At 25.8% G+C, this 22,069-nt stretch overlaps 2 protein-coding genes across 4 annotated transcripts; both read left to right on the forward strand.

The window, feature by feature from the left end:
- Positions 1 to 235: 235 nt before the first annotated feature.
- On the forward strand, positions 236 to 9,999 carry LOC145974714 (aminopeptidase N-like). Of its 2 annotated transcripts, none has more exons than XM_083104732.1 (13): positions 236 to 380; positions 1,029 to 1,540; positions 1,962 to 2,408; positions 2,776 to 2,956; positions 3,446 to 3,581; positions 3,688 to 3,769; positions 4,093 to 4,430; positions 6,352 to 6,626; positions 7,066 to 7,277; positions 7,436 to 7,744; positions 7,841 to 7,910; positions 8,194 to 8,283; positions 8,469 to 9,999. In XM_083104732.1, the coding sequence occupies exons 2-13, from the start codon at positions 1,086 to 1,088 to the stop codon at positions 8,637 to 8,639; spliced, it is 2,766 nt and encodes a 921-aa protein (XP_082960858.1). In that variant the 5' UTR covers positions 236 to 380; positions 1,029 to 1,085; the 3' UTR covers positions 8,640 to 9,999. The 2 variants fall into 2 exon arrangements, with proteins under 2 accessions (XP_082960858.1, XP_082960857.1); XM_083104731.1 differs by having other exon boundaries at positions 1,048 to 1,540.
- A 403-nt stretch (positions 10,000 to 10,402) lies between these two features.
- Positions 10,403 to 21,848, forward strand: LOC145974715 (aminopeptidase N-like). 2 transcript variants are annotated; one of them, XM_083104734.1, is made up of 13 exons: positions 10,403 to 10,534; positions 12,000 to 12,487; positions 12,908 to 13,354; positions 13,722 to 13,902; positions 14,392 to 14,527; positions 14,634 to 14,715; positions 15,039 to 15,376; positions 18,171 to 18,445; positions 18,882 to 19,096; positions 19,255 to 19,563; positions 19,660 to 19,729; positions 20,013 to 20,102; positions 20,289 to 21,848. In XM_083104734.1, the coding sequence occupies exons 2-13, from the start codon at positions 12,036 to 12,038 to the stop codon at positions 20,457 to 20,459; spliced, it is 2,766 nt and encodes a 921-aa protein (XP_082960860.1). In that variant the 5' UTR covers positions 10,403 to 10,534; positions 12,000 to 12,035; the 3' UTR covers positions 20,460 to 21,848. The 2 variants fall into 2 exon arrangements, with proteins under 2 accessions (XP_082960860.1, XP_082960861.1); XM_083104735.1 differs by lacking the exons at positions 19,660 to 19,729; positions 20,013 to 20,102; positions 20,289 to 21,848 and having other exon boundaries at positions 19,255 to 19,323; positions 19,419 to 19,563.
- The last annotated feature ends 221 nt before the right edge of the window (positions 21,849 to 22,069 follow it).

Consider the following 22,069-nt stretch of genomic DNA (forward strand, 5'->3'; position numbering starts at 1 on the left):
GATTATTTGCTAATAAGAAAAAAAATAAAAGTGGAGAAAATACAATCTTTTAGTCGCCCTAAAATGCATTTTAAAAATAATTAATTAAATGTGTAGAGCAGAGAAATAATCAATAAATATTGGTATTTTATTGTGTTTATTAAATGATAATAAGACACGTATTGACTTGATTTCATATTATTTTGATTTTCAAGGTTGTTTCCATAACATGCTTCTTATGATATCGCTTGTCGAACGTTGGCATTTCTCGGTAATATCCCAGAACGGCAAGATCAAATTAATATATATTCAATGTTAATAATTTATAGGAATAAAGAGTTAATTACACTTAATTATTATTAAAGAACTAAATTCTGTCGGCTGACATCATAATATACGAGGTGAGTTATAACAAAACAGAATATATAATCGCTTTCAAAAAAATTAAGATGTGTACATTATATACGTTGAGGACAATTTAAATAATTTTTCTTCAGAGACGATCATTTTTCTCAAAATTATCGTCTTTATGATAGTAGAGGAATAAGAATTCAATTTCACAAGAGCGTATGTATTGTTATCTTAAAAATAAATACAATTTAACTTAAAATCAAACATCTAATAAAGAAATTTTTTTATTAAATTATGTCAATGTGGTTAAATCTAATCAAATTAAATTTATACATTGTATTTACTAAAATATGTACTGAAAGATTACGATTCCTTTACCTTAAAGCTAGATTTCTTTAATAAAAGGTTATGTAATAGTTATACTTTCTCTTTTTTATACATAATAATAGCAGTAATTAAAAAACATTTTCCACAATAACAATGTAGATAAAAAATTGTATTAAATATATAATGTGTTAAGACATGTTAAATTTGAAAACTGATTATTTGAAAACAATATCTTCCTCTTTTTCATATATATATAGACAAATAAATATAAGAGACAAATAAAGTAAATTATATATATATATATATATATATATATATATATATATATATATATATATATAATTTACTTTATTTGTCTCTTTTTCCAAGAGGAAAAAAATGTTTATTTAGATATTTGTGACGAAGGAGAGAGAGAGAAAAGAAGTGGCATGGCATTACTGAAAGTGTTAAGTTGCAGTCTAACATTCATCGCGGCAGCTCTTTCTATAGATGAACATGTACTCGTACCGAAGCTCGACATATTACATCAGCAACATTATAACATTAAATTTGAACTAAATGTTCACCACAATGACTTCTTCGGCCAATACAATGTCAGTTTTTATATTCCTTATGAAACGCAAAATATATACGTTTACACAGAAACTCTGACTATAACTCGAGTTATAGTAACAGAAGCTACACAAATATCTAATGAAAATGAAGAACCTTTTCCCCATGAGCCTAATGGATTTACTTATAATACTGAAACACATACAACCACCATTTCTTTCCCGTACTATTTACCATTAGGATTTTACACTCTGAATATGAAATTTATGGGATATATAATTGAAAATGGGGGATTCAGAACTTCTTACATAAATCAACAAAATGACAGAGTGTGAGTAATTTTTAAAACGTTAAATACATATTTAGGTGCTATAATTACATTATTTACTTGTTTCAATTCTTTGCAAAATATTCGTATTATTATCAAGGCATGGTCTCAATATATGTGTATGTGTATGATTTAATAAATTATTATTTAAACATAGCTCTCTCTCTCTCTTACAGTTCGTAAAAAGTTGTCTGATAAATAATAAATTCAGAAAAAGCATTTTTTGCATCGCGCAATTGTAATATAAAATACGTTACTACTATTCTTTAAACATTACTGTTAAGATGTATTTTTTCTCTTTCACGATTTCTTTCTTCTTTTTCTATTTTTTCTATTTTTCTTTGTAACTTCTTATAATAATTAATACTTTAGCAGTAACTGAAATTTTTTTGTATTATTTAAAATATACTGTTATATATGCTAGATGGTTGGCCGCAACGCATTATTACAAATTTGCGACTCGAAGATTATTTCCACTTTTGAAGGACACTACATATGCTAGTTATGACATTTCTATAAAGCATCCTAAAAACTACGCGGCTTTATCAAATATGCCCGTGCAAGAAGTAAATTTGGATAAAGATAATATGCAATGGACACGCTTCAAAACTACTCCCGTGATGCCTGTTCATTTCATAGCTTTGATTGTGGGTCATCTCGTCTTTACTTCAGAAATAAATCAGAGCGCTAAATTGTGGTGCAGAGCAGAAATGTTACCGCGTGTGAAATTTGCTTATACAGTTGTTAAAGATGTTGCGCTGTTCTTAGAAAAGAAATTGCCATATATCAGGAAAGCTCCGGAAACAAATCATATCGCGATTCCGGAGCTGTTAGACGCAGAAGAGATAATGCTGGGATTCGTTCTTCATAGGTAAACATATTTAGAGAGAAATGTCAATATACATTAAAATATAATATCTTTTCTTGATACTCAATATTATAAAATTCAAAATTATGTATATTTTATGGTATATCTGTAGTTTTAATAAATAATAATAATAATGTATTATAGTTTAACATAAAGAAATTTGCGTATGTGTGAGTGTTTTTGCAAATGAGTACATATAATATATTATTTCTTGTTTATTTAAATTTAAAGCAATTACATTTTCTTGTTAACTTATCTATTTAATTTATTAATTTAATTTATCTATGATGTAACTAATACATAATTATAACTAATCATATTTATAACAGGGATTCTCGACTTTATTATAATATTTGCAAATTATTTTTAGAGAAGCAGATATTATCTTTAATGAAGAGACGGATACTGAGGGACGCAAAATAGAAATAACGCGACTAATAGGATATAAAGTGGTACATGAATGGTTTTATAATAAAATCAATTTATCTGAGTGGCACCCGTGGTTACACAAAGGTTTTGCTATATTTTTTGGAATTTACGCCGCCGATAAGGTTATTTTATATTTAATATTATTTCTTTTAGTCACAATCAGAGTGATGTAAAGTGATATAAAAATATTAAAATTCCCATGTATATAATGTAAAATATTCTTAAACCTTATAAATATTTTTCGTTAATCGAGCTATATTGGTTATGCAGATTCCAGAATTTTTTTATATTTTTGCTTTATAACGATAATTAATCAAAGTTAGCACATAAATACACAAAACATTAAATTAAATTAAAATATAATAATATAATATATATCAGCATATGTACTTTTAAATAGTTTTAAAAATGTATGTATAATTTGAAACAACATTATTGAGTATTATTAAGAAATACTTGAAAATATTTTTTTAACTTAATAAGAAAACCTTAATGAGCAAAAGTAAATTTGTTTTAATATATTGTAACTATTCTAAAATGCAAATTGCTAATGTGTGCATTTCTTTTCGTTAAATATTTATTTAATTATATTAAAATCTTTTTACACCCAGAGTTTTCCACATTTGCGGATGCAGGATTTCTTTGTGGTTCAAATGCAACACGAAGTCCTTCATTGGTTTACTAAAGACACATGGCCGCTTAATTCGAGACTGAATAGCAGCTTTGAAATTCCCCGTTATATAAAAGGTATGATCAAGCAAATAATATGTTCATGAATTTTTATATCCAAATAATGTATAGTAAATTAATTTTATATATACTACGTTTTACTTTATGATGTAAATTTTTGTAGCAAGCATTATGTTCCGCACGTTGCAAAATGCACTCACCGAAGAGGTGTTTCGGAACGGGATCGAAACATATTTACGTCATCAGTAAGTAATATAGATTACAATATAATTACATTATTTCATCAATTACATATTTTAGAATGAATTATTAAGCGCGATTCGGTAGCGTGCGTCAAATACGTAAAAGAACTGTATCCAATCGTATTCTTCTATTCATTCTTTTATGTTACCATTAATACCTTTCTAATTATTCTAATTCTACTTGACATATTTTATATTATCACTACTATCGCTTCTTCTTTTTTTACTTTTACTTCCTTCTTTAAAAATTTTAATTATTTTCAATATTTTTCTTAAGATATTTTCTTTTATTAATTTTTTTTATTATTTAATCGTTTGGATTTTAGAAACGTAAACAGTAGTTTCTGGGACGTTATGCAACACATCTTGGATACCTCATCTCTCGAAATGAAATATCATTTAAAAGACAGAATAACTAATTGGACACAGCTAAATCATTATCCTGTGGTAAATGTGAATATAAATTATAATGCTGACAGTTTGAATATATTGGTAGAAAATTTTAATACAAATATGGAGATACCTGTAAGCATTACTACGCAGACGCATTCCGATTTGAAGAAAATTTTGTCTGTTGTATGGATAGTACAAGATATTTTGTACCAATTACCAACTAGATTCATAGACAAGAATGACTGGGTATTAGTCAATTTACAACAACGTGGTAAATATTAATCGATAACTTTATTATACTTTTACATAGCTGCCGTAGCAAATTCATACTTTTTTTAAAAATAATTACGTCTTTATACCAATTGATTCCTTTCATTCTGTGCATATAGGTATTAAGGTAAGATAATTGAAAAATAAATATTTTATAAGATATTGGTAATTGTGCATAAAAGGGGCCTCCTCTTCGATTTGCTTTATTTTTAAATATGTTATAGGGGAGATCTTCCCGAGTAATTTCGTGTATATATATATATATATATATATATATATATATATATATATATATATATATGTATAAGGGTCGGACTCAAATAATTTTGGAAATATAGGCTAAAAAAGGATATAAATAATAAATACAAAAATTCGCGTGGAAAGTCGTAAATAAATGTAGATATAATTTTACCATGTCATATATGTTTAAGGAAATATATTTAATAGAATATATGTATTTGTAAACTTTGCTTTTTTTTGCAAAGTACATGCGGGGACACCGCATGTTCCGCCCCTGCTACGGGGGGGCTCTATATTCGGAAGATATAACCTAACTCAATCTGTGTTTGAAGTGTAGGAAATACCTTGATATATGACATTTCGCTTTACATGGTTCATATGGTTTAAATAAGTTTGTAACTTTCTATACGAAACCAGATACATTCCACACTTCAGACACGAGTTGGGTTAGGTCATATCTTCCGAAAGTGGAGCTCCCCGTAGGGGGGGCGGAACATGCGGTGTCCCCGCATGTACTTTGCAAGACAAAGCAAAGTTTACACATACATATATTCTATTAAAATTATTTTTGAATTTATTATTTTTATCCTTTTTCAGCCTATATCTCCAAAACTATTTGAGTCCGACCCTTATATATATATGTATATACGAAATTATTCGGGAAGATCTCCCTTATAACATATTTAAAAATAAAGCAAATCGGAGAGGACGCCCCTTTTACCGATGTTTTTTCTCATTTATGTAAAATTTTATCAAACAAAGTATAAAATATCTCGTAAACTATTCAATTTTTGGCTATCTTACCCTTCGAACTTCTTACGAAAAATATTGTGAGGAATTGATTTATATAGGCAAATTAAAATAATATCATTTAAAAGAAAAACTAAGTTGACCTTGATATCTAAAGTCCTTCCATTAATATTCCTATCTTTCTTCCCTCTCCAAATCCTTCAATTTTTATTTGAAACATTTTTTTTTCAAACCGCCTGTTTTTGAGTTCATTACTGTGTTAAAATTAAAGTGGGATCTATATATAATTTAATATATATTATTTAAATTATGGAAGTAGTAATTTCATTTATATATTATATAGATAACATTTTGCTTAAATATCCAACAATGATTAAAATTACTTAATATCGAATAATTTTATTATTTAATATCGAATAATTTCATTATTGGATTTTAATTATAATATTTAATTTACTGTTGATAATCTGCAATTTCTTACACATACATATACATAAAACTACTATTTTTTACCTAATTATTTATATTTGATAAATTATATCTACATATTATACTGTTACAATAAAATTTTATTCACGATTTAAAGATTATACATACATTAATATGTTACACACAATGAAGCATATAGTATAATTTAATTATCATTATTGTTGATTATCATGAATATAGTCAAATAAATTTAAGTTCATTTTAATGCTCTTTTAATATTTTATAAATATATTGATTTATCAATGTGACATAATTTAATATCGGCAATCTGCATTTTGTATCTTATAATAAACACGATTCCTAAATCACACATCATTTTACACACTTCATATATATACACTTTAAATATATGCAAAAAGAAAGATGCGCATATATTTTACAGAATTAACTAATTCAATCAAAAAAATTTAATAATTTATTGGTACTTTTTATTTCTCATACAGAATGCTATCGCGTCAATTATGATGCCGAGAATTGGAATAGACTTTCGAAATACTTGAACTCCAACCTTTTTGGAAAAGTACATGTACTCGATCGTGCTAAACTCATTGACGACTCATTTCACTTTTTGATGACAGGCAAATTAAATGCTGATATATTCTTGAATATTTCTCAGTATCTATGGCGAGATAGAGATTATATCGCATGGTATCCTATGTTCAAGAACTTGGAATATATATCGGGTTTCTTTGCATTTCCAGAAAGCACACCTATAAAGGTATAAATAATATTAGTTTGTATAAATAAAAAAAACGTGTATTTTATGTATATGATTTATGTATATTTTTTAACAAAATGCATAACGCATTGATATTTTAAAATTAATTATATTTTAGAATTATTTTTGATAAAATATAGATGAGTATACACAATTAACTGTCCAAAGTTCGTGAAACTACTTCAGCTTTTAAATTTTTTATGGAATAATTTGTTTAATATTAAGAAGAATAATAAATAATATCAAATTGTATTAATTAAGTAACATAATCATGCATTTATTATTATATTTTTAATATTAAAAAGATTATTATATTATTTGCATAGCTTTTTAAATAACAGCATATGTGTGCGCGCAAATTTGTTCATTTCTTCTATAATATACAAATAAATATATAAATTGACAAATGTATTTTTATATATTATTTAACAATTTGTAGATAAGAATAATTTATCCCTTGAGAGCGATTTTATGGGGAATAAAATATCCCAATTTTACATTAGATGGAAACATTCAAGGGAACGTTACTAAATGTTTGAGGGAAGAGGCTGCAAAATGGTTATGCATCTTAAGTCATGATTATTGCTTTTTAATAGCTAATCGTGAATTAAAATCATATCTTTTAAGTCGTAACGAATCTTCACCATATAAGTAATTACTCTTTACAATTATTTTTCAATCACGTTTATTTTATAGATACATTTTCCTTGTATTTCGTGAAATATTTGATAATTTATGTGGTGAATAGAATTATAATAATCTGTTTTTACTTTTAATAATCTATTTTTATTTCGTTCTGAATATCGTAGAATTTGGACGGGATGGAAAGAATGGACATTCTGCAATGGTTTGATGACAGCGAGCAACGATACTTGGATGCAAATATTTAACATATATTTGGAAGAATCAGATTTTAGTGTTTTAAAATTTTTAGCTTGTTCTAAAAATTCTACAATCATTTTCCAATATATAGATTTAATGACATCGAGCGCTGCTCTGGAAAAAGTAATCACAGATTTCGATCATATAAACAGTTTTTGTTTTATTGTTGCGAGACATGCAAACAATATCGAAGTACTTGATTTTATATTATACAATTTGGAGAAAATAAAACCCAAGTAATGACTACTTTTTTTATGAATATATAATATTTGTGCAATTATGAATATTTACTACATTTTTTAATTAAATAAATCTATTATTTGTATTTATAGAAAAATCAGTATTACTACAGCATTAACTATGATCATTAACCATGTATATTCTAAACAACAAATTAATAAGGTAAATTTTATAATAATTAATAATAATTACGCTTAGTAATGTGTGTAAATAAGAGAGGATTATATGATCTATTATATAATAATATATCTATTGCAGAATACTATATGTAAAAGTTTCATAATTTATCTTGTTGATCTTTTCTTGCACCAGTCTAAAATTTCTTCAGACAGACGTTTGCATAATTATGTTAAAGATAAATTATATCAAAATTCGATTATTATATATATGTTGTAAAGTAAAATATGCTACTTACATATTAATTAAAAATGACAATTTGTTTTAGATAAAGATATACGTGAAAGATAATGTCCGGTATTTTCTAAAATATCCAGCGCCTTCTCTGAATAATTATGATCATCGAAACGATAATGAGGTAAATTTTATAAACTTAGATATATTTCATTTTTAATTTCTTATTATTAAGCTTATTTATCTTTACATATCATATTATTATTTTATCCCAATTATTTTAATAACCAGAAAATGTGGCAGACTTTTATAGAAATTTTACGAAAAGAAATTATTGTTGAAAATAAATGTTAAAATAATCTGTTTTAGTTCAACAATTTTTCATCTAAAAATTATAACGAAACGTATAAGGAAATTATAATAATGCATCTAAATCGCAAGCTAGAATTACGTTTGCAACAAATAAGGACTCAGCTATACCAATATCGACAGCTTATAAAAGATTTTGATGATATATTTAAAGAATACTCGGCTGATTAATCCATCAAACGAAGAAAAACGAAATGTAATCGGTGCACATATTTATTTTTAATATATAAAGAATTTTTGTATTTTTATTTATTTATTTTGATTAAAAATGTGCATTCACGAATAAAAATATATATATATATATACGATAACGACAATGGAACAAAATAGAAAGATTTTTTAACATAAAAAAACAATTTATTCTCGTAATTCGAATATATCTAAGGCTTTTAAAGTTCTATATTGATGTCAAAAATTGATCGTGTTTGTAGCGCACAAGGTATCAGTAGTACGTCATCATATGTAATGTATATGGTGCAAAAAATTAAAATCTGTAATTTGACGTCTCTTATAGAAAATTAGTTAACAATTAATTAACAATTTAGGTGGCATTAAAATTAAAAATTGCTTATAAACACATTTAGTATATTATTCGAATTAGTATAATATAATTATTAATTATCAATTCGATATATATGTGTGTGTCTTATGTATGTATAATCTTGTAAAATGTAAAAAATTTCATGAATGTCATGAAATTTCAGGAATACAAGAGAATTGATTATCTATAAATATTATATCTTCTTTGTAATCATTAGATATAGATACATTATCTTAGTGTTCATGCAATACTGATAAAACGACATATAATATTATGAAATTTGTTTCTTTCGAGACTTATTTTTTATTCCATTAAATTCTATTTCTTTAAATAAAAAAAAAAATGATTAATTTTAGACAATCAATATATCAAAAGTATTTACATACGCCGATTAAATTGTGATACAAGCGATGATAAAACTAATAGAAAAATTGTGCACAAGTTGTAATATTGTTACTGTATTTAAAAAAGTTAACAATACTAAAACATATACTTATTTTGCAGTTATTTCTAATAGAAAGACAATAAAAATTACGAATCTTACTATATCTATGATAAAAATATGCATTGACAATAATGTCTACAAAAGGGTTCAGAATTAGAAAGCTTAAGAAATAGAAAGAATAAAGTTTGCAAAACTTTTGCAGACTTATAATAAAATTTATAATAATAAATTATAGATAGGTCTTTTTAAAACATTTTTCGCGATTTGATAATTAACGCTATAGTTATTTTTGTGTTATTTGTGGCGACTTTCTGTTAATATCAACATGCTCGAATCCATTTCCGTATTCAAAATTTTACATAATCATTGAATATATCATGTATCTTCCACAAGACTCCTGCAAATGTAAAAATCTTAAAATAAGAAAATGTTGAACAAATAAGACAACACGTAAATATATATTTTTTAGTATTTTAGAGAGATCAATTTTGTTTTAAAAATATTGTTGTTAAAATTTATGTTAATTATAAAAATGTTCTATTAAAAAAGTTTAGCCATTTTTCTCTCTTTCGGTCTTTTCTTTCCTCTCCGACAAATCGCGGTATTTTTATATTTATAAAATATTTATAAAATATTTTGAACATTGAATACCACACATAAATCTACAATTAGGGCCAATAAATTAAGATACAAACGGGAATGGATTATTTGCTTATAAGAAAGAAATAAAAGTATGGAGAGAATGCAACTTTTTAATTGCTATAAAATGTATTTTAAAAATAATTAATTGAATATATCGGACAGAGTCGATTTAATCATTTATTAGCATTTTATTGCGTTTATTAACTGATAAGACACGTATTAGTCTGATTTCATATTATTTTGATTTTCAAGGTTGTTTCCATAACATGCTTATTTTGATATCGCTTGTCGAACGTTGGCATTTCTCGGTAATATCCCAGAACGGCAAGATCAAATTAATATATATTCAATGTTAATAATTTATAGGAATAAAGAGTTAATTACACTTAATTATTATTAAAGAACTAAATTCTGTCGGCTGACATCATAATATACGAGGTGAGTTATAACAAAACAGAATATATAATCGCTTTCAAAAAAATTAAGATGTGTACATTAGATACGTTGAGGACAATTTAAATAATTTTTCTTCAGAGACGATCATTTTTCTCAAAATTATCGTCTTTATAAAGATAGTAGAGGAATAAGATTTTAATTTCACAAAAGCGTATGTATTGTTATATTAAAAATAAATTCAATTTAACTTAAAATCAAACATCTAATAAAGAAATTTTTTTATTAAATTATGTCAATGTGGTTAAATCTAATCAAATTATATTTATACATTGTATTTACTAAAATATGTACTGAAAGATTACGATTCCTTTACCTTAAAGCTAGATTTCTTTAATAAAAGGTTATGTAATAGTTATACTGGCTTTTTTATACATAATAATAGCAATAATTAAAAAACATTTTCCACTATAACAATGTAGATAAAAAATTGTATTAAATATATAATGTGTTAAGACATGTTAAATTTGAAAACTGATTATCCGAAAACAATATCTTCCTCTTTTTCATATACAGGGTGAGCCATTTTAATTAACGCACGCAATTATTTCGGAAACAAAGCATTTTAGAGAAAAATGTTTCAGACAAAAGTTTTATGGTTTCGAGGGGGCCATAAGATGGTATCATTGGTTTGATCTATTTAGAGTTATTTGAAGGTCACATGAAGGTCACCTTCAATTTCTTAAATGGAACCTACTATTTGTCATTGCATATTCTTGTAGTTTATCTCGAGAGCTTTCCAAAACATTATAATTAAGTATCTTTTCGTTAAGTACTTTTTGAGTTATGAGGCTTGAAATAATTTCTTAATTTTACATAAACCGTAAAATATCTTGTAAAATATTCATTTTTCGATTATCTTATCTTAATACTTTTATGTACAAAATAATGAGAGGAATCAATTGGTGTAAAGAAAACACATAGTTGTTTTTAAGAAAAAATATGGAATTGTTAATTGCAAATTATATATTTTTTCTTCAAAACAACTATGTGTTTTCTTTACACCAGTTGATTCCTCTCATTATTTTGTACGTAAAGTATTAAGGTAAGATAATCGAAAAATGAATATTTTACAAGATATTTTACGGTTTATGTAAAATTAAGAAATTATTGCAAGCCTCATAACTCAAAAAGTACTTAACGAAAAGGTACTTAATTATAGTGTTTTGGAAAGCTCTCGAGATAAGCTACAAGAATATGCAATGACAAATAGTAGGTTCCATTTAAGAAATTGAAGGTGACCTTCATGTGACCTTCAAATAACTCTTCAAGGTCAAACCAATGATACCATCTTATGGCCCCCTTGAAACCATAAAACTTTTGTCTGAAACATTTTTCTCTAAAATGCTTTGTTTCCGAAATAATTGCGTGCGTTAATTAAAATGGCTCACCCTGTATATAATTTACTTTATTTGTCTCTTTTTCCAAGAAGAAAAAAATGTTTATTTAGATATTTGTGACGAAGGAGAGAGAGAAAAGAAGTGGCATGGCATTACTGAAAGTGTTAAGTTGCAGTCTAATATTCATCGCGGCAGCTCTTTCTATAGATGAACATCTACTCGTACCGAACGACATATTACATCAGCATCATTATAACATTAAATTTGAACTAGATGTTCACCACAATGACTTCTTCGGCCAATACAATGTCAGTTTTTATATTCCTTATGAAACTCAAAATATATACGTTTACACAGAAACTCTGACTATAACTCGAGTTATAGTAACAGACGCTACACAAATATCTAATGAAAATGAAGAACCTTTTCCCCATGAGCCTAATGGATTTACTTATAATACTGAAACACATACAACCACCATTTCTTTCCCGTACTATATACCATTAGGATTTTACACTCTGAATATGAAATTTATGGGATATGTAATTGAAAATGGGGGATTCAGAACTTCTTACATAAATCAACAAAATGACAGAGTGTGAGTAATTTTTAAAACGTTAAATACATATTTAGGTGGTATAATTACATTATTTACTTGTTTCAATTCTTTGCAAAATATTCGTATTATTATCAAGGCATGGTCTCAATACATGTGTATGTGTATGATTTAATAAATTATTATTTAAACATAGCTCTCTCTCTCTTACAGTTCGTAAAAAGTTGTCTGATAAATAATAAATTCAGAAAACGCATTTTTTGCATCGCGCAATTGTAATATAAAATACGTTACTACTATTCTTTAAACATTACTGTTAAGATGTATTTTTTCTCTTTCACGATTTCTTTCTTCTTTTTCTATTTTTTTCTATTTTTCTTTGTAACTTCTTATAATAATTAATACTTTAGCAGTAACTGAAATTTTTTTGTATTATTTAAAATATACTGTTATATATGCTAGATGGTTGGCCGCAACGCATTATTACAAATTTGCGACTCGAAGATTATTTCCACTTTTGAAGGACACTACATATGCTAGTTATGACATTTCTATAAAGCATCCTAAAAACTATGCGGCTTTATCAAATATGCCCGTGCAAGAAGTAAATTTGGATGAAGATAATATGCAATGGACACGCTTCAAAACTACTCCCGTGATGCCTGTTCATTTCATAGCTTTGATTGTGGGTCATCTCGTCTTTACTTCAGAAATAAATCAGAGCGCTAAATTGTGGTGCAGAGCAGAAATGTTACCGCGTGTGAAATTTGCTTATACAGTTGTTAAAGATGTTGCGCTGTTCTTAGAAAAGAAATTGCCATATATCAGGAAAGCTCCGGAAACAAATCATATCGCGATTCCGGAGCTGTTAGACGCAGAAGAGATAATGCTGGGATTCGTTCTTCATAGGTAAACATATTTAGAGAGAAATGTCAATATACATTAAAATATAATATCTTTTCTTGATACTCAATATTATAAAATTCAAAATTATGTATATTTTATGGTATATCTGTAGTTTTAATAAATAATAATAATAATGTATTATAGTTTAACATAAAGTAATTTGCGTATGTGTGAGTGTTTTTGCAAATGAGTACATATAATATATTATTTCTTGTTTATTTAAATTTAAAGCAATTACATTTTCTTGTTAACTTATCTATTTAATTTATTAATTTAATTTATCTATGATGTAACTAATACATAATTATAACTAATCATATTTATAACAGGGATTCTCGACTTTATTATAATATTTGCAAATTATTTTTAGAGAAGCAGATATTATCTTTAATGAAGAGACGGATACTGAGGGACGCAAAATAGAAATAACGCGACTAATAGGATATAAAGTGGTACATGAATGGTTTTATAATAAAATCAATTTATCTGAGTGGCACCCGTGGTTACACAAAGGTTTTGCTATATTTTTTGGAATTTACGCCGCCGATAAGGTTATTTTATATTTAATATTATTTCTTTTAGTCACAATCAGAGTGATATAAAGTGATATAAAAATATTAAGATTCCCATGTATATAATGTAAAATATTCTTAAACCTTATAAATATTTTTCGTTAATCGAGCTATATTGGTTATGCAGATTCCAGAATTTTTTTATATTTTTGCTTTATAACGATAATTAATCAAAGTTAGCACATAAATACACAAAACATTAAATTAAATTAAAATATAATAATATAATATATATCAGCATATGTACTTTTAAATAGTTTTAAAAATATATGTATAATTTGAAACAACATTATTGAGTATTATTAAGAAATACTTGAAAATATTTTTTTAACTTAATAAGAAAACCTTAATGAGCAAAAGTAAATTTGTTTTAATATATTGTAACTATTCTAAAATGCAAATTGCTAATGTGTGCATTTCTTTTCGTTAAATATTTATTTAATTATATTAAAATCTTTTTACACCCAGAGTTTTCCACATTTGCGGATGCAGGATTTCTTTGTGGTTCAAATGCAACACGAAGTCCTTCATTGGTTTACTAAAGACACATGGCCGCTTAATTCGAGACTGAATAGCAGCTTTGAAATTCCCCGTTATATAAAAGGTATGATCAAGCAAATAATATGTTCATGAATTTTTATATCCAAATAATGTATAGTAAATTAATTTTATATATACTACGTTTTACTTTATGATGTAAATTTTTGTAGCAAGCATTATGTTCCGCACGTTGCAAAATGCACTCACCGAAGAGGTGTTTCGGAACGGGATCGAAACATATTTACGTCATCAGTAAGTAATATAGATTACAATATAATTACATTATTTCATCAATTACATATTTTAGAATGAATTATTAAGCGCGATTCGGTAGCGTGCGTCAAATACGTAAAAGAACTGTATCCAATCGTATTCTTCTATTCATTCTTTTATGTTACCATTAATACCTTTCTAATTATTCTAATTCTACTTGACATATTTTATATTATCACTACTATCGCTTCTTCTTTTTTTACTTTTACTTCCTTCTTTAAAAATTTTAATTATTTTCAATATTTTTCTTAAGATATTTTCTTTTATTAATTTTTTTTATTATTTAATCGTTTGGATTTTAGATACGTAAACAGTAGTTTCTGGGACGTTATGCAACACATCTTGGATACCTCATCTCTCGAAATGAAATATCATTTAAAAGACAGAATAACTAATTGGACACAGCTAAATCATTATCCTGTGGTAAATGTGAATATAAATTATAATGCTGACAGTTTGAATATATTGGTAGAAAATTTTAATACAAATATGGAGATACCTGTAAGCATTACTACGCAGACGCATTCCGATTTGAAGAAAATTTTGTCTGTTGTATGGATAGTACAAGATATTTTGTACCAATTACCAACTAGATTCATAGACAAGAATGACTGGGTATTAGTCAATTTACAACAACGTGGTAAATATTAATCGATAACTTTATTATACTTTTACATAGCTGCCGTAGCAAATTCATACTTTTTTTAAAAATAATTACGTCTTTATACCAATTGATTCCTTTCATTCTGTGCATATAGGTATTAAGGTAAGATAATTGAAAAATAAATATTTTATAAGATATTGTGTGGTAATTGTGCATAAAAGGGGCCTCCTCTTCGATTTGCTTTATTTTTAAATATGTTATAGGGGAGATCTTCCCGAGTAATTTCGTGTATATATATATATATATATATATATATATATATATATATATATGTATATATATAAGGGTCGGACTCAAATAATTTTGGAAATATAGGCTGAAAAAGGATATAAATAATAAATACAAAAATTCGCGTGGAAAGTCGTAAATAAATGTAGATATAATTTTACCATGTCATATATGTTTAAGGAAATATATTTAATAGAATATATGTATTTGTAAACTTTGCTTTTTTTTGCAAAGTACATGCGGGGACACCGCATGTTCCGCCCCCGCTACGGGAGGGCTCTATATTCGGAAGATATAACCTAACTCAATCTGTGTTTGAAGTGTAGGAAATACCTTGATATATGACATTTCGCTTTACATGGTTCATATGGTTTAAATAAGTTTGTAACTTTCTATACGAAACCAGATACATTCCACACTTCAGACACGAGTTGGGTTAGGTCATATCTTCCGAAAGTGGAGCTCCCCGTAGGGGTGGCGGAACATGCGGTGTCCCCGCATGTACTTTGCAAGACAAAGCAAAGTTTACAAATACATATATTCTATTAAAATTATTTTTGAATTTATTATTTTTATCCTTTTTCAGCCTATATCTCCAAAACTATTTGAGTCCGACCCTTATATATACAGGGTGAGCCATTTTAATTAACGCACGCAATTATTTCGGAAACAAAGCATTTTAGAGAAAAATGTTTCAGACAAGAGTTGTTTGGTTTCGAGGGGGCCATAAGATGGTATCATTGGTTTGACCTTGTAGAGTTATTTGAAGGTCACATGAAGGTCACCTTCAATTTCTTAAATGGAACCTACTATTTGTCATTGCATATTCTTGTAGCTTATCTCGATAGCTTTCCAAAACACTATAATTAAGTACCTTTTCGTTAAGTACTTTTTGAGTTATGAGGCTTGAAATAATTTCTTAATTTTACATAAACCATAAAATATCTAGTAAAATATTCATTTTTCGATTATCTTACCTTAATACTTTTATGTACAAAATAATGAGTGGAATCAATTAGTGTAAAGAAAACACATAGTTGTTTTTAAGAAAAAATATGTAATTTGCAATTAACAATTCCATATTTTTTCTTAAAAACAACTATGTGTTTTCTTTACACTAATTGATTCCACTCATTATTTTGTACATAAAAGTATTAAGGTAAGATAATCGAAAAATGAATATTTTACTAGATATTTTATGGTTTATGTAAAATTAAGAAATTATTTCAAGCCTCATAACTCAAAAAGTATTTAACGAAAAGGTACTTAATTATAGTGTTTTGGAAAGCTCTCGAGATAAGCTACAAGAATATGCAATGACAAATAGTAGGTTCCATTTAAGAAATTGAAGGTGACCTTCATGTGACCTTCAAATAACTCTTCAAGGTCAAACCAATGATACCATCTTATGGCCCCCTCGAAACCATAAAACTTTTGTCTGAAACATTTTTCTCTAAAATGCTTTGTTTCCGAAATAATTGCATGCGTTAATTAAAATGGCTCACCCTGTATATGTATATACGAAATTACTCGGGAAGATCTCCCTTATAACATATTTAAAAATAAAGCAAATCGGAGAGGAGGCCCCTTTTACCGATATTTTTTCTCATTTATATAAAATTTTATCAAACTTAAAGTATAAAATATCTAGTAAACTATTCAATTTTTGGCTATCTTACCCTTCGATCTTCTTACGAGAAATATTGTGAAGAATTGATTTATATAGGCAAATTAAAATAATATCATTTAAAAGAAAAACTAAGTTGACCTTGATATCTAAAGTCCTTCCATTAATATTCCTATCTTTCTTCCTTCTCCAAATCCTTCAATTTTTATTTAAAACATTTTTTTTTCAAACCGCGTGTTTTTGAGTTCATTACTGTGTTAAAATTAAAGTGGGATCTATATATAATTTAATATATATTATTTAAATTATGGAAGTAGTAATTTCTTTTATATATTAATTAGATAACATTTTGCTTAAATATCCAACAATGATTAAAATTACTTAATATCGAATAATTTTATTATTTAATATCGAATAATTTCATTATTGGATTTTAATTATAATATTTAATTTACTGTTGATAATCTGCAATTTCTTACACATACATATACATAAAACTACTATTTTTTACCTAATTATTTATATTTGATAAATTATATCTACATATTATACTGTTACAATAAAATTTTATTCACGATTTAAAGATTATACATACATTAATATGTTACTCACAACGAAGTATATGGTATAATTTAATTATCATTATTGTTGATTATCATTAATATAGTCAAATAAATTTAAGTTCATTTTAATGCTCATTTAATATTTTATAAATATATTGATTTATCAATGTGACATAATTTAATATCGGCAATCTGCATTTTGTATCTTATAATAAACACAATTCCTAAATCACACATTATTTTACACACTTTAAATATATGCAAAGAGAAAGATGCGCATATATTTTACAGAATTAACTAATTCAATCAAAAAAATTTAATAATTTATTGGTACTTTTTATTACTCATACAGAATGCTATCGCGTCAATTATGATGCCGAGAATTGGAATAGACTTTCGAAATACTTGAACTCCAACCTTTTTGGAAAAGTACATGTACTCGATCGTGCTAAAATCATTGACGACTCATTTCACTTTTTGATGACAGGCAAATTAAATGTTGATATATTCTTGAATATTTCTCAGTATCTATGGCGAGATAGAGATTATATCGCATGGTATCCTATGTTTAAAAACTTTGAATATATGTCGGGCTTTTTTGCATTTCCAGAAAGCACATCTATAAAGGTATAAATAAGATTTGTATAAATCGAAAAAAACGTGTATTTTATGTTTATGATTTATGTATATTTTTTAACAAAATGCAGAACGCATTGATATTTTAAAATTAATTATATTTTAGAATTATTTATGATAAAATATAGATGAGTATACACAATTAACTGTCCAAAGTTCGTGAAACTACTTCAGCTTTTAAATTTTTTATGGAATAATTTGTTTAGTATTAAGAAGAATAATAATTAATATCAAATTGTATTAATTAAGTAACATAATCATGCATTTATTATTATCTTTTTAATATTAAAGAGATTATTATATTATTTGCATAGCTTTTTAAATAACAGCATATGTGTGCGCGCAAATTTGTTCATTTCTTCTATAATATACAAATAAATATATAAATTGACAAATGTATTTTTATATATTATTTAACAATTTGTAGATAAGAATAATTTATCCCTTGAGAGCGATTTTATGGGGAATAAAATATCCCAATTTTACATTAGATGGAAACATTCAAGGGAACGTTTTTACTAAATGTTTGAGGGAAGAGGCTGCAAAATGGTTATGCATCTTAAGTCATGATTATTGCTTTACAATGGCTAATCGTGAATTAAAATCGTATCTTTTAAGTCGTAACGAATCTTCACCGTACAAGTAATTACTCTTTACAATTATTTTTTAATCACGTTTATTTTATAGATACATTTTCCTCGTATTTTGTGAAATATTTGATAATTTATGTGGTCAAGAGAATTATAATAATCTATTTTTACTTTTAATAATCTATTTTTATTTCGTTCTGAATATCGCAGAATTTGGACGGGATGGAAAGAATGGACATTCTGCAATGGTTTGATGACAGCGAGCAGCGATACTTGGATGCAAGTGTTTAACATATATTTGGAAGAATCAGATTTTAGTGTTTTAAAATTTTCAACTTGCTCTACAAATTCTATTATCATTTTCCACTATATAGATTTAATGACATCGAGCGCTGCTCTGGAAAAAGTAATCACAGATTTCGATCATATAAACAGTTTTTGTTTTATTGTTGCGAGACATGCAAACAATATCGAAGTACTTGATTTTATATTATACAATTTGGAGAAAATAAAACCCAAGTAATGACTACTTTTTTAATGAATATGTAATATTTGTGCAATTATGAATATTTGCTACATTTTTTAATTAAATAAATCTATTATTTGTATTTATAGAAAAATCAGTATTACTACAGCATTAACTATGATCATTAACCATGTATATTCTAAACAACAAATTAATAAGGTAAATTTTATAATAATTAATAATAATTACGCTTAGTAATGTGTGTAAATGAGAGAGGATTATATGATCTATTATATAATAATATATCTATTGCAGAATACTATATGTAAAAGTTTCATAATTTATCTTGTTGATCTTTTCTTGCACCAGTCTAAAATTTCTTCAGACAGACGTTTGCATAATTATGTTAAAGATAAATTATATCAAAATTCGATTATTATATATATGTTGTAAAGTAAAATATGCTACTTACATATTAATTAAAAATGACAATTTGTTTTAGATAAAGATATACGTGAAAGATAATGTCCGGTATTTTCTAAAATATCCAGCGCCTTCTCTGAATAATTATGATCATCGAAACGATAATGAGGTAAATTTTATAAACTTAGATATATTTCATTTTTAATTTCTTATTATTAAGCTTATTTATCTTTACATATCATATTATTATTTTCTCCCAATTATTTTAATAACCAGAAAATGTGGCAAATTTTTATAGTCGATTTTATGAAAAGAAATTATTGTTGAAAATAAATGTTAAAATAATCTGTTTTAGTTCAACAACTTTTCATCTAAAAATTATAACGAAACATATAAGGAAATTATAATAATGCATCTAAATCGCAAGCTAGAATTACGTTTGCATCAAATAAGGACTCAGCTATACCAATATCGACAGTTTATAAAAGATTTTGATGATATTTTTAAGGAATACTCGGCTGATTAATCCATCAAACGAGGGAAAACGAAATGTAATGGGTGCACATATTTATTTTTAATATATAAAGAATTTTTGTATTTTTATTTATTCATTTTGATTAAAAATGTGCATTCACGAATAAAAAAAAAAATAAAAAATATATATATATATATATATATATATATATATATATATACGATAACGACAATGGAACAAAATAGAAAGATTTTTTAACATAAAAAACAATTTATTCTCGTAATTCGAATATATCTAAGGCTTTTAAAGTTCTATATTGATGTCAAAAATTGATCGTGTTTGTAGCGCACAAGGTATCAGTAGTACGTCATCATATGTAATGTATATGGTGCAAAAAATTAAAATCTGTAATTTGACGTCTCTTATAGAAAATTAGTTAACAATTAATTAACAATTTAGGTGGCATTAAAATTAAAAATTGCTTATAAACACATTTAGTATATTATTCGAATTAGTATAATATAATTATTAATTATCAATTCGATATATATGTGTGTGTCTTATGTATGTATAATCTTGTAAAATGTAAAAAATTTCATGAATGTCATGAAATTTCAGGAATACGAGAGAATTGATTATCTATAAATATTATATCTTCTTTGTAATCATTAGATGTAGATACATTATCTTAGTGTTAATGCAATACTGATAAAACGACATATAATATTATGAAATTTGTTTCTTTCGAGACTTATTTTTTATTCCATTAAATTCTATTTCTTTAAATAAAAGAAGGAATGATTAATTTTAGACAATCAATATATCAAAAGTATTTACATACGCCGATTAAATTGTGATACAAGCGATGATAAAACTAATAGAAAAATTGTGCACAAGTTGTAATATTGTTACTGTATTTAAAAAAGTTAATAATACTAAAACATATACTTATTTTGCAGTTATTTCTAATAGAAAGACAATAAAAATTACGAATCTTACTATATCTATGATAAAAATATGCATTGACAATAATGTCTACAAAAGGGTTCAGAATTAGAAAACTTAAGAAATAGAAAGAATAAAGTTTGCAAATCTTTTGCAGACTTATAATAAAATTTATAATAATAAATTATAGATAGGTCTTTTTAAAATATTTTTCGTGATTTGATAATTAACGCTATAGTTATTTTTGTGTTATTTGTGGCGACTTTCTGTTAATATCAACATGCTCGAATCCATTTCCGTATTCAAAATTTTGCATAACTATTGAATATACCATGTGCTTTCTACAAAATTCCTGCAAATGTAAAAATCTTGAAATAAGAAAATGTTGAACGAATAAGAGAACACGTAAATATATATTTTTTAGTATTTTAGAGAGATCAATTTTGTTTTAAAAATATTGTTGTTAAAATTTATGTTAATTACAAAAATGTTCTATTAAAAAAATTTAGCCTTTTCTTCCTCTTTCAGTCTTTTTACCCTCTCCGACTAATCGCGGTATTTTTATTATATTTATAAAATATTTTGGACATTGAATACCACACATAAATCTACAATTACGGCCAATAAATTAATATACAAACGGGGACGGATTATTTGCTTATCAGAAAAAAATAAAAGTATGGAGAGAATACAACTTTTTAATCGCACTAAAATGC

Source organism: Camponotus vicinus, unplaced genomic scaffold (assembly GCF_025532165.1).
Source record: "Camponotus vicinus isolate PSW18456_S1 unplaced genomic scaffold, iyCamVici1.0 SCAF_7, whole genome shotgun sequence".
NCBI lineage: Eukaryota > Metazoa > Arthropoda > Insecta > Hymenoptera > Formicidae > Camponotus > Camponotus vicinus.